The sequence below is a fragment of the Rhamphochromis sp. 'chilingali' genome (genome assembly GCF_963969265.1).
Source record: "Rhamphochromis sp. 'chilingali' genome assembly, chromosome: 15".
In the NCBI taxonomy this organism is placed as follows: Eukaryota; Metazoa; Chordata; class Actinopteri; order Cichliformes; family Cichlidae; genus Rhamphochromis; species Rhamphochromis sp. 'chilingali'.
This window is the reverse complement of record NC_137942.1, coordinates 23,015,528-23,028,214: the sequence shown is the minus strand read 5'-3', so window position 1 is coordinate 23,028,214 and position 12,687 is coordinate 23,015,528. Positions and strand designations below refer to the sequence as shown.

Genomic DNA, 12,687 nt, shown 5'->3' with positions numbered 1-12,687 from the left:
TTGTTTATTCAGACTCTTGATGCCTGCAACAGTGGGTCAAATGAGTCAGATTTTCCTAGGTTGTGCCTGGCAGTTGCCCTTCATGCAATAGTAATGAAAAAAGACTAAAACTAACACTGAAACTAGTAAAAACTAAACTACAACGTAACATTTTCAAACAATAAAAAATAAACTGAAACAGGAAAATCAGCCGACGTGAACTAAATTGAATTTAAAAGAAAAGTCAAAAACTAATTGGAAAATACAATACTATAGTAAAACTGCTGCCCTCCTGCTCTAAGACCATGTTATTTACTTAAGAGCTGATCGCCTGCCTGGTCAGGAACGCGTTAATAAAGTAAATCATCATCATCATCATCAACTTTATTTATAAAGCACTTTAAAAACAACCACATTTTGTGGTTGTTTTTTGTGCATTTTAAATGCACATTTTGGATTAATTTCCAGATTTTACTATTAACAAGTATCTTTTTCTTCTTCTTCTTTTGGCTGCTTGCTTTAGGGGGCTCCATCTCACCTGTAACCCCCATCATTCTCCTCCACCCATCTTCCGTTGTGACAGATATGATATGCACCAACCTTCTGCATATCATCCTTCACAACATCCACAAATCTTCTCTGAGGTTTTTTCTCTTTTCCTCCAACATCTTCTATCCAAGGCATCCCAAACCCCCTCAGCCTTGGCTCTTTAACTTTGTCTTCTGTCGTCAATCATGTCCTCCTGATGTACTCAACCAACATATATTACAAACTATTACATTGTCAAGAACATTGTCAAAAAGCAACAATACTTTTAATGCATATATAACTGTGTGGGACAATACGGGTTCCACTAATCGTACATTCTTTTTTTTTCATGTAGCTGGTTCTTCTCAGAGCAGCAGGTCTGAAGAAGAGTTTCATGACATGGCGCCATCTAGTGGACATATGTCAGTCCTACACTCGGCTTCGTCTAATGAACTTGAACGCTCATGGGTTTAGAAAAGTCTATTTTTTGTTGTTGACGTATATATTTTTAATATACTTACAATGCAGCAGTTCATATATTATAAGTCTGTAAGTTATGCCTAGATTAATAGGTGATAATTCGCTATATCTAATGCTATAGAAATGATGAAATATAATATAATATAATATAATATAATATAATATAATATAATATAATATAATATAATATAATATAATGTGTTTGCTCTCTGAGCTCCGTGTCTCTTGCTAGCTTAATAAATTTGCCAGCGAGCACTTAAAGTGAATTTTCACTGAGCTTCTTTTGTGTCAGCGGTGTGAGGGACGTGTCTGAAAGCCAATTAAACTGCGTGCACAGACCCAGAGCCCACCCTGCAGCGTTCATGTGGCCATTTGTCGCTGACATGTAGAGTAATGGGGCGGGAGGAAGTGCATAACAGGATAGTCTGTGGTGCATATATCCCGACGTCGGCAACTAGGAAAAATAGTTAGCTAGGTTTATGATGGCAGGAGTAGGTGGCGACGCAGTATCGTAGTACGAAATAGAAAAGAAGAAAAAAATAACAAAAACATAAAAGTACTCATGATTTCCCCTCATATAACTCTTTAGACGGCGTCGAAACGGCCATCTTTTCAAGCTAAAAATCGAATTTCCCTCGAGTTTTTGGCGTATTAAATGGAGGAGAAGAAGGAAGACGGCGACTCGGAGATACAGGAACACGGACCCGAGCACTGGTTCTCAAAATGGGAGCGACAGTGTTTGGCCGAAGCGGAGCAGAGGGAGCCGAGCGAGGAGGACGTCGACAACGAGCAGGATAAACTGTGGCATCTCTTCCAGAACTCCGCCACTGCCGTGGCACAGTTATACAAAGGTCCAGCCCAGCGCTCTCCTTTTTGCTTGTCCGTCTAACGGTGCCTGCATCCCCCCTTGGCTTGTTTGTTAGCAGCCTGACTGTACACCGAGCCCTATAAACTAACATTAACGGCAGTGTAGCTAGCTCTTTAGGAAACTCCTCGTCTAGCCGGGTACTGGGGAAACTATCGTTTACAGGTGAATTTTGCAATGCTACATTTTTTTTCTAGCTAGTCCGGGCTAGCTGGTGACAAAGAATTGTGAGATATAACCTGGCGTTGTGTAGTTACGCCGAGCACCAAATAGCAGTGGCCACATCGACGAAGCGATGAGGTAGTTCGAGTTAACGCGAATACTTTGACACTAAAGTTTGACAGCCGCTATCGTCAGGTTAGCCAGGCTAGTTACAAAATGGCGATGGCAACAACAATCGTAGCTACGCGACATTCCCAGATGACAGTCTGCTGTGTGCTGTCAGTGTTAACATCTGCTACACCGGTATCGATTGGTTGCAGACGTTGTCCCCCCAAACGCGTTGAAATAAGAGCCCGCACATACGTGTCCACTGGCTTTGTTTTGTTTTTTAAACAGCCGACTAGCTGGCGAGTTGAGCCGATGCGAAACGTTATAATCACAAGATGGCGAGGATAATATTGGTTTGTCTACAATCTGCTGTAGCTTGGCTCTTATCGGTCGGGATAAATCCCCGGCACGTAGAAACAGGAGTTTGGCTTAAGTCTTTACCAGTGTGTGTGTTTGACTGGGCTCTGCAACTTAACTGCTGAGAGGGCAGTTAAGTTCGTGTGTCGGCACTCTCCTGCTAAACAAGCTGCTGCCAAGCTGGCCATCTAGCGCTGACTGCCAGTTATTTTTATGCCAAACCCTGTCCCCCTTGCAGTTGTAGATGCAAGACAAAATGGCGAATGAAAATGATCCTCAACTTCAACCCCTTTGCTGTCATTTGACCACCACTAGTATGGCACCATGGTATTTGCTTTAAATTACAAGTGTTTTTTTCATTTTTATTATTCCTCTCTCACCTTCAGACAGAGTATGCCATCAGCAGGGCCTGTCATTGTGGGTGCCATTTCAGAACGCTGCTACAGCAGTCACCAACCTTTACAAAGGTAACCAACCACATCCTCCTCCATCCTTGTTCCTTGACTACCAGGTTCTACACTTCCTGTTGTGTCTGTGCGTTAAGCCAGCGGTGTAGACTCTGGCTGTAACTTTGTTAGTTTTGGGAAAAGTTTTTGATCTGTCCCCCCACATGAAAAGGTAAACAGAAGTGGTTATTATCGCTGATCAACTCCGTGTTAATCAGCTTGTCACATGGTTTAAGGGACCAAAAACACACAGCACAATGTCAGATATTCACTAGTGAAACAAAGCCTGTCTCTTAGTAGAGCATCTCCACTTCTAAATACGTAATAAATAGCGTACAACATGAGAAATGTTAAATAGAGGTCCATATTTGGTTGGCTTTGTTATATATAATCGTGAACAGCTGTTGTTGTCTTTCACTCTCACAGAGAGTGTCGAGGCCCATCAGAGAAGCTTCGATCGGGGCATCCAGATAGGACACCAACGTCGTAATAAGGTGGGTCTTGTTCCTCTGCTTGTGACTAATTGTGACTTTACAGTTTCCTGTCATAGACTGTCGTTTAGGAAACAAAAATTAGCTATGCACGACAGGGTCAATGAAGGATATTACAAAAAAAAAAAAAGACTGGATCGGTGTTTGTTGATAACAGATGCCTGACTGTAGAGCCTGTGACGCAGCCTTCCCTACTCTGAGTGACCAACGTCTTTGCTGACATTTATGCTTTTACTGGTGCATTATGTGTTAATTACCATGCGGTTTACTGCCAGTGTTTTTGCAGTGGCACACATGATAGAGAGAAATTAAAATGTTGGGACTTTAACCCTCCTGGGTCCCTTTTCATTGTTAAACAAAGAGTAAACATTTGTCCCTGTATTTTTTCCACTTCTTTGTTGAAACTGTTGGAGTAGACCTGAGGGAATTGACTATCTCCCTCCAGGAATTTACAGACATTTGTGAGTCCTTATATTGATGCTGTGATTAATATTCCTTATGTTGAGATGAGTGTTATTCTTACTGATAAGTTCAAAAACGCAATGGAAAAAGTAGCTGGAAATGTAACCGTACTGAACAATCTCAACAGTCGCCGCCTGCTTCAACCTGCCGTGTAGTTAAATTTCTCGGGAGATGTGCGTCAGGTTGTGCTGTAGGGTTTCAGTATATGCTTCCTTTTGAAGCATAAATTCTCAGATTTTTATAATGTGCATTGGATTACAGGACATGTTGGCCTGGGTGAAAAAGCGCCGGAGAACCATCCGCAGGGAGGATCTGATCAGCTTTTTATGCGGCAAAGCACCACCGCACAGAAGTAGCAGGGCCAACCCTCGGCTGGCCATGGTGGCCCCCAGCCGCGCTAACTCACCAGCAGAGACTGGCTCATCTGTAGAAGCGGACCTCCAGCCCTTCAGGGAGGCCATAGCACTGCATGGTGAGGACATTTAAGTGCAAGGCTGACTCGAATGCCAACTCCATACCAAAGAATCAGAATTGACTTACACCCCCTCAGTGGTAGCTACAATGTTAAATAACTTGTGTGTGTTATTTATGCTCGTAAACGTATGTGTGTGACCTCCTGGTTCCTAAGTTTGATAGATAAATGGTTAATGTTCCACAGTGACTGTGAGATGAGGACTTTCATAGGAGACCTTTTAAACAGGTCTGTCATGTCTGAGCATTACAGTGCTGTGTTTAAGGCCTCTCATGTGTTCATGAGAGGCCTTCTGTGTTTACGCCTGTGAGAGATTGGAGGCTTGTCCTTCTGCTACATGTGGCTCAGAGATAAGGGTATTTTTGTGAAAGCACTCTTTTTTTTCTCTTCCTTTTTTTTTTTTCCAGGTCAATTCCTGTCATTTGTGTTTGCAAGACACTATTTGACTAATCGAAAGACAGATTGTTTCCTATTACTCACCTTTCTATAATTAAGTTCCATTTGAATATGCTGGTAGTTTTTGCTGTGCTGTACCACAAATAAATACTCAGAACTTGACGAGCGTCACATTGTGGGTGCATCTGAGGTCAGACTGGGTCAGATTACAGAAACGGAAGTCTGACATTTCAGTTCATCACAGTTTGTCACCTGTTTGTATTTTGCTGTGATCATCAGGCCTGATAGATTAACTTTAACTTGGTTGAAATTAGGGAAATGGTGATTAACTGCAAGCCTTCTCTTTTTGTATATCTCTGTCAGATTGGATCATGCGCTATTGGTGGGTTTTTTTTAACATGAACAATGTGCTGAGTGTTTCATTCCTTTTTAAATAGATGAATTCAGCCTGAAATTATTTCATTTGTTGCATTGGAAATGAGAAAATGGCAATATTACTCAGTGCTGTCACTTTCTCCTGAAATAGCTGCGTAATCAGGAGCTGATAGTTAGAGCTTTCTTTTGACGGGAACAGATGCTGATGGTTTTTTTTTTTTTTTTTTGGCTTTTATGAAAAATGAGTTTGTCCATCAACCATTTAAAAGATAAACAAAGTTGAATTTTTAAAAAAAATATATTATTATTATTTTTTTTAATGGCCTAATGGAAGCTTTCTTCTTATCAGAGGCTGTAAATGAGATGTAGACGTCTACCTGCTGCTAAACTTCCTGTTCTTTCGTCTCCTTCTTCAGGTCTGAGTGGTGCCATGGCGAGCATCAGCGTCCGCTCCGGTGCTCCGGGTTCTCCTACGCATGTCAGTGGGAGTAGCAGCAACGGAGGTGGTGCGAGCGGAGGTGCTTCTTCCGGCTCTGGGCCGGTGTGCCGCAGCAGGCGTAACGGGCTCCAAGACGTCGACCTAAACACTTTCATCTCAGAGGAGATGGCGCTGCATCTGGACTCTACTGGCGCCGCCTCTGCCGGAGGGGGGGGAGGAACCAGGAAACGAAACTCCACCCAATGTAGTGATGTCATCACAGACTCCCCAACGCACAAACGCAACAGGATGATTTGATCTGCCCCTGCCTACATGCGAGGCGAGGGGATGGTGGGTGGGTTAGCCTTCAAAGCCAAGGCTAGGAGAGGGGGCGGGGGGATGGATGGGCTCGTGTGGGACATGTGCAGATGTACAGTCACGCGCACTCGGATGCTTCGGCTGAAGATGAAAACGAGGACTGAAAGCTCTCGAATTCTAGTCCTTGTCTCCTTTCCCAGCTCGTATACTACAAATCATCGATCTACAATCAAGAACACTTAACGAGTGGGCGTGAGTGTGTGCACGTGACCAGGAAGCCACTTCGCACATTCCTCAAACACCGCCCTGGAAAGGAGACAACGAAGAAAGTTCCCGACTTATCCTGGGATCCACACAGTTCTTGAGAGGGGCAATAACGCTCCGTGCTGCTCGACAAGTAAAAGCCACTTTGATCTTTGACACATTTGTGCCCTTCCCTCCCTTAACCTCACTCATCCTCACCCGCCACCTTAATAAGGAAGTGAGGGCCATGATCAAATCGCTTCACTCAGTGGATTGTGTCGCTCGCCAAACGTTGGACCCGAGTCACCCCTGCGTTAACCCCACCCCCCTTTTTGTTACTTCATCATTGCAGCTCTTAGTTGGCGTAGCCTGTCAGTGGTGGAGCTAAATCGCCTAGTAGGAGTACGGGTGTGTGTTTGTGGCATCATGCTGCCTCATCTGCCACTTTGTAAGCAGTTCAGTTTGTCTGGCTACTAGGTTGACGGCGTCTAACTACAACAGCAGCAGGCTGTCAGTGTTTGGACATCCATTCAGACTTTATTCTCTGCTAAGTGCTCTGCTTCTACGGTGGCTCGATTTGTACTTCAGGCCGTCACCTTTTCTTTGTTTGTAGTTTTTCAACCACCAGTGTTAAAATTCTAGGTTTGTTGCCACTGTTTGCAGCAGCTATAGCCAAGTTAATTTTCCGTTCTTTTTCCACTTTTTTTCCTGTTGTTGTTGCTGTTGAGGATAATGGAAAAGGAATTGTATTCTCTTTGTTTATGCAGCTTCTCCAACAGCCCCTTACCCCCTCTGCTCTGGTCTTATTATGAAAGCAGCTGCTGTTTTCCCGTCGTCGTGGGATGATTCTGATGAGTTGCAATAAGGATTTTTTTGCACTTAGTTTTCACTTCTGACTCATGCAAATAAATCGGCTCTTCCATTTTTATTCCAGCTGTACCTTTGTCCGGCCCTAAACGTGCACACTTATGAGTTGTCCACACACTACATTCACCTCTTTTCTACAAATAGCGGCGCTGATGTAATCATGCATTTCAGCCAGGCGCCACAGCACCGCTCATCAAAATTAGAACCACTCATGCTGATGGCAGTCGTCAGATTCAGTGTCCACCGTGCTTTTCAAGATGCTCGATAACATTTAGCCCTCTAACTTGATTAAAAACGTGGGCAGTTTCCCAGGAAAAACTGGCTCGGCGCCGCTTTTGTGGAATAGAGGTTTAAGTGTGGGGATGCTTAGAAATAAAACAGGAGCTCTCGCACTCACTTGATTTTTGTCACTTCTTCAAAATTATTTGAACACGTCGCAGAGACTGTTTGACATATGGTGTAAGATATTGGAAGAAAAAGCCGAACTTAATTTTTTAGGCTTTAGAAGTGGTGGCACGCTCAAAAACAACCACCAAACATGCCACCCGGCGCACACGAGGTAACTGGGCCAGCGTGTCGGATGGGAAGATGGATGCTGTCTGTATTTTGTGAAAGGGGTGTGTGCATTAATAAAATGTGGATGGGTTCGTTTTTTTGTTTTGTTTTTTTAAACTTGGTACAGAACGAAGTAACATGGGGTTGAGTTTCATTCCTACAATGGTTGTTTACTTCCAACATTCAGTGAGGGAGCAGAGCAGGAGACATTAATGGCACATGAGTCAATAAACGGGGTAAAACAAAGCAATAGGAATCGGTTTGTTTTAGGATGTTAACGTGATGTTATCAGAGCTAAACCTGAGCATGTTTGTGGGTGTAAATGATTAAAGAAATCTTGAGTTGTCTCAATATTACAGTGCGCTGTTCTACCTGTATTACGCACAGGAAGTGACCAGTGTGGTGTTAATGTTTCCTGCTTTCTTCTCAGTTTGTTCCTCATGTTGACTCCAGTTCTCTCCCTTTCACATTTTATGGCCTGTGAAGTGGCCTTTATTTAGTTGTATAAAGCATGCCAGTTTGGTTTTTTATTTTGTTTTTTTTAACTTAAATTCTGGTCACCGATTTCATTTTGCGTTTTCTTTTTTGTGCTCTAGGTTGCCTTTTATGTTCCTATGATTTCAGGCTTTTCAGTAGGAAAAAGAACCCGGGTGATGTTTGGCGATCTGTCAAAGTCCTGGATCTGTGAAACCGCTGAGACTCAAAATGTAAGCTTGGTATTGAACACCTCAGCTTTGCCTGCAGAGGGCGGAGGGGAGGTGGGGTTTAAGTGTCTGGTAAGCTGAGCTGCTTCAGCCATCACTGATTCAGTGAATAATCTTAACATAGGACCCAACCTTGATTCTTAAACAGACAAATGTGCCGTAAAGTCACATTTCAGGTCGTGTGCAGTTAAACCTCTGAGTTTCAACTTTGGCAAACAAAAAAAAGTATTTAAATTTATTTTGTTTTAGGTGGTGTAGCTCCTGAGGACTGACTGGTCTGCTTGCCCACACGCTCTTCATTAAAGCAGAGGAATGCATTTCAAAATGTTCTAGTTTTCTTCTCTTAGACGCTTTGGCTCGCTGTTCTGTGTCTAACACTTCGGCAGTATTGTTTCTGAAACGAAACGAGGTGTTCGGCTACAAACTAGTAGCTTCACCCGCCTGCTGTTTCTGTTCCACGTCATGTCAGTTACAGGGAAGTGTGTGTGTGCTGACAGGAAAAGCACTTAAAGATTGAGCCTATCAAAGGATGTCTTCTTCCCAAAGGTTTGATTGAAGAGTTTGATAAGAGCAGGATTGTGCCGTCTTTGCAGTCCCACTGTTAAACCTGCGGAGTTGACCCCCGCTCCCCCTCCTCAGATCAGCTTGGGGTCACCCTGTTTTCTGTTTCTTCCCTGAGCCAGTCGCAGCCTTCATCCGCATTGTTTCATCAGGGTGACTCATGCCACAAAGTCTCTGGAGCCAACACTATCATCAGCTGTTTCTTATTTGTTTAAAAAGGTAATAAATGGCTAATCTATATACTGAACATTTAATTGTTGGTATGATATATGTGGTTCACATTGTAAAGGAAATAAAACCATTGAATCGCAATCGGATCGGCTGTTTCATTTTAAAAATAAGGACAGCGTTTTCAGAAAGAAGATGCTGTAAAATGGGAATAAAGACAAAATATAACCGTTAAAAACAGGCAGTAAGGCCTCTTGGTGCCATTTCCTGTTCTAAACAGTGTGTTCTGTTTTAGTCACGTTTCACAGCAGCACAGCTCTTCTGCTTCAGATGATCTTCACGTCTACATTTCCCTGTCAGTTTGCAGTTCTTTAACTTCGTCAGTAAATAAGCAAAGTATCGAAACTGTTTTTTTCTTCTCAAGCATAAATGAGGAGCAGGTTAACAGTATTAACAGTTTGGAGACTTAGAAATGTTTCTGTTAACAAAGCTGCTGACATTTGACTAACTTGTCATTTAGCTCACCAGGTTGAGCAGATGACTTGCATGTTGTGAGAAATATGCAGCTACCGGGGTTAAAGTCCACGCTGGGTCATTTCCTGATTCTCTTCCTGCTTTCTTGTTTTAATAAAGCAATAATGACCAGAGGCGTCCCTGAAACTTCACACCTAAAAAGCCACTGGATGCAAACCACTACGGGCAGCCAGAGGACAGCGGTAGAACAAACATTTCTACTAGATCAGTGACATCAAATAAATGATTACGTCATATAGAGACAACTTTGATCCTGAGTGAGCTAAACTAGTGAAAACCTAAAAACTTCACATTTAATTTGTGAGATATCTTAATATAAGAAAAATAAGGCAATATTCAACAGTGTGTCTCAGTTTTCATACATGACAAAAAAGGCCTTTTTTAAATGTAAAACTAAAAAAAAAAAGTTTTTATATTATAAACTGAAAAAGAGGAACTTGTCTGTAATGTAACCATTTATTACTTAATTATGTTGTTGTAATATGAAAGAAAGCTGTAAAACTGATTAAAAAAAAAAATACAGTGTAAAATGTATGCTCTCCTTTGCATTTCCAAAGCAGTCAAGTGGGCCAGATTAGAGTGTTTGCTGGGCCAATCCTGGCACCCAGGCCTTAAGTTTGACACCCCTGTTAATAGATGATCAGCAGGAAACCTTTGCAGATTCTAAATCAGCAGATTGCACATTCTCAGGAACATCAGTAAATAAATAACATTACTGTGGTAAAAAACTATCATCGTATAATCCAAAGTAAATGATCCCAGATAAAGTTAACACCTTTGAGACGTTTGTAGGGTTTTCAGTCATTTACATTTATTCATATGCTTCACTATTTCTGACTTTGTCTCACAGAAAACGGCAGAAGCGGAGCAATGAGGGCCATCCCCCAAACATAAAAACAATATTAAATACTTGAACAGTTTACAATGTCCAGCAAGGGACAAAAAAAAGCAAACAATGAAGAAAATTACAGCCATAGTAAAATTAATGTGTCTTCTGCTGATATGAGTGATACGCACATTCAGCCTACATCCTCAAAGGACTAGTGTTGCTACGGTTTGGTCCGTGGGTGTTCAATATTAAAAGCCATGTTCTTGCATCCTTCGTAGCTCCTCCACCTCTTCATCCTCATCTGCAGCTGCTCTCAGAGAGCCATCGGGTAAAGACGGCAACGATCAGAGGCCACACAGGGGGTCCACGAGTTTTTCTCCGTGATGCAGTGGACAGGGCAAAGCATCAGAATGACATCTAACGGGATTTCATTTTATTTCTCAGAAATTTGGAGATGCCAACACATGGTAGCTTTGTGCAACTGAATCTGACTTTAACACGTGATGTTTTTTTTCTTGGGAAATTAAACTCAAGGCCTCGGGTCGATGACAGATAAAAGGTGAGCTCTTAAGAGTCTGATGAGAGCCCCCAACGTGCGGCTGGCTGAACAAAGGAAGAGGTCCTGGCTGAGAGTTTAAGAGTGCGACTCATATCTGGCTGAGGGGCATGAACTTCTGGTAGTAACTCTTGGTTACATCAATCATGAGGTCCTGTGTACACTCTGGGAGCTCTCCTGAAAACAGACCTGAGAGAGAGCGAGACAAACGCAGGTAAAGACCAGACATTGAGGAGAACGAACACAGAAAAGTAGAAAGATGCTGGTCTATTGATTAGTTGTGTGCGTTTTGCTCACCTGGGCATCCAGAGAAAACGGTGAAAGGTGGCACCACTGTCTCAGGAGGAAGCACGGTGTTGTCTAAGATCTTGCAGCAATCCTTTAGCACACAACGGCGACCCTGCACACATAATGGGAAAAAGAAATTGAAACATCATCAAACATCACAAAGTCATGCACTTTCATATATATACATGTATGTATATGTGTGTATATATACACACACACACATACATATATATACACATAATGACTAATTTGTGATTAAGTGAAGTCCCCATTTCTGTGATCCAAATCAACAGTTTGGAAAAAAAAATGCCAGCTTGTGTTTTTTTGTTTATTAATTCAGCCCTCGACTGCCAGCAGAAGGTTGCATGACTGCCATGTGACTGGTTCACCACAGGCAATAAAGACATGCTTTCTGTCTATACCCCCCGCCCCACCCCTTCACAGCAATGTCCTTTCACTGCCGAGGAGCTAGCTGTGTGCGTGTGTGAGATTTTATTTCACTCACTATGACACAGTTCTTCCCAATGTGGACGTAGGAACCAATCTGTGCTGCATTGACCACGCAGTCTTCCTCAATGAAGACGTGGTCTCCAATGTGCAGCGGGAAGAAAGCCACCCTGCAGAGGGGGACAGGGCAGTGATGAGACAATATGCTTTTCTACTTAGCATATTCTCTCCTTTATTCATTTGTACAGTGACTTTAAATATATTTTGAGTGACAATAACTAAAAACAATCTCAAAGCATCTTTATCTAGAACACAAAAGCACATGGCTGGCCTGAACGTGTGTCAAAGATACTTTACCCTTTGCTGAACTTTTTGAAAGGTGGTCGAATAACACTCCGGCTTTTCACCACGCAGTGTCTGCCCACCCTGACGTTAGCCAGGTCCCCCCTGATGATGCAGTCATTCATAACAATAGTCTGCAAGAGAGAACATCCAAAGCTTTAGCACAGCTGGACACTTTCTATTCACAGTGTCGTTTCCAGGTGTGTGTTTTCCTTACTTTGCCGTTCAAGACTATGTTTTGACTCCCACATAGTACCGACTGTCTGCTCACTTTGTTGCCAGAAGCCTGAAATAAAACAACAACCACTGTTTATAATCGTGTGAACGATCGTGTCTGTGTCTGTCCACATAAATGAGTACAAACAACCGTCTCTGCTATCCGCCCAACGCCCCGTTCACTTTCTGCTTGGACAGATAGCAGGCTACGTTAGCTTAAGCAGCGGTGATTAAAATTCCACACAGTACCGTCTCAATGTACTCCGCTTTGTTGTACAGTATTTCAGACAACTCCATGGCTGGAAACCCGCTGAACTATCAAACGGCGTTTATTATTCTGCGATACGATCTAAAGCATCGATACGGATTTTCTCTATGGGAAGCTCCTTCTCCTTCTTCTTGTCTTCTGCGCAAGCCCGGACGTGACGCCATCAAATAACTTTATTTAAAATATCAGATATCGAACAAAAAACAGACATAATAAATGTGCGCGTGTAAAGCTAAAAAAATAAAAAATGAA

At 42.6% G+C, this 12,687-nt stretch overlaps 2 protein-coding genes across 2 annotated transcripts; one reads left to right on the top strand and one right to left on the bottom strand.

The window, feature by feature from the left end:
• Window positions 1-1,389: 1,389 nt before the first annotated feature.
• hapstr1a (HUWE1 associated protein modifying stress responses a) lies at window positions 1,390-9,093 on the top strand. Its single transcript, XM_080904237.1, has 5 exons — window positions 1,390-1,838; window positions 2,866-2,946; window positions 3,352-3,419; window positions 4,140-4,350; window positions 5,538-9,093. The coding sequence occupies exons 1-5, from the start codon at window positions 1,643-1,645 to the stop codon at window positions 5,855-5,857; spliced, it is 876 nt and encodes a 291-aa protein (XP_080760363.1). The 5' UTR covers window positions 1,390-1,642; the 3' UTR covers window positions 5,858-9,093.
• Window positions 9,094-10,274: 1,181 nt separating this feature from the next.
• On the bottom strand, window positions 10,275-12,575 carry dctn5 (dynactin 5). The gene is made up of 6 exons (XM_080905623.1): window positions 12,417-12,575; window positions 12,169-12,237; window positions 11,967-12,085; window positions 11,668-11,779; window positions 11,172-11,274; window positions 10,275-11,063 (listed from the first exon to the last, which is right to left on the bottom strand). The coding sequence occupies exons 1-6, from the start codon at window positions 12,462-12,464 to the stop codon at window positions 10,966-10,968; spliced, it is 549 nt and encodes a 182-aa protein (XP_080761749.1). The 5' UTR covers window positions 12,465-12,575; the 3' UTR covers window positions 10,275-10,965.
• Between the last annotated feature and the right edge of the window lie 112 nt (window positions 12,576-12,687).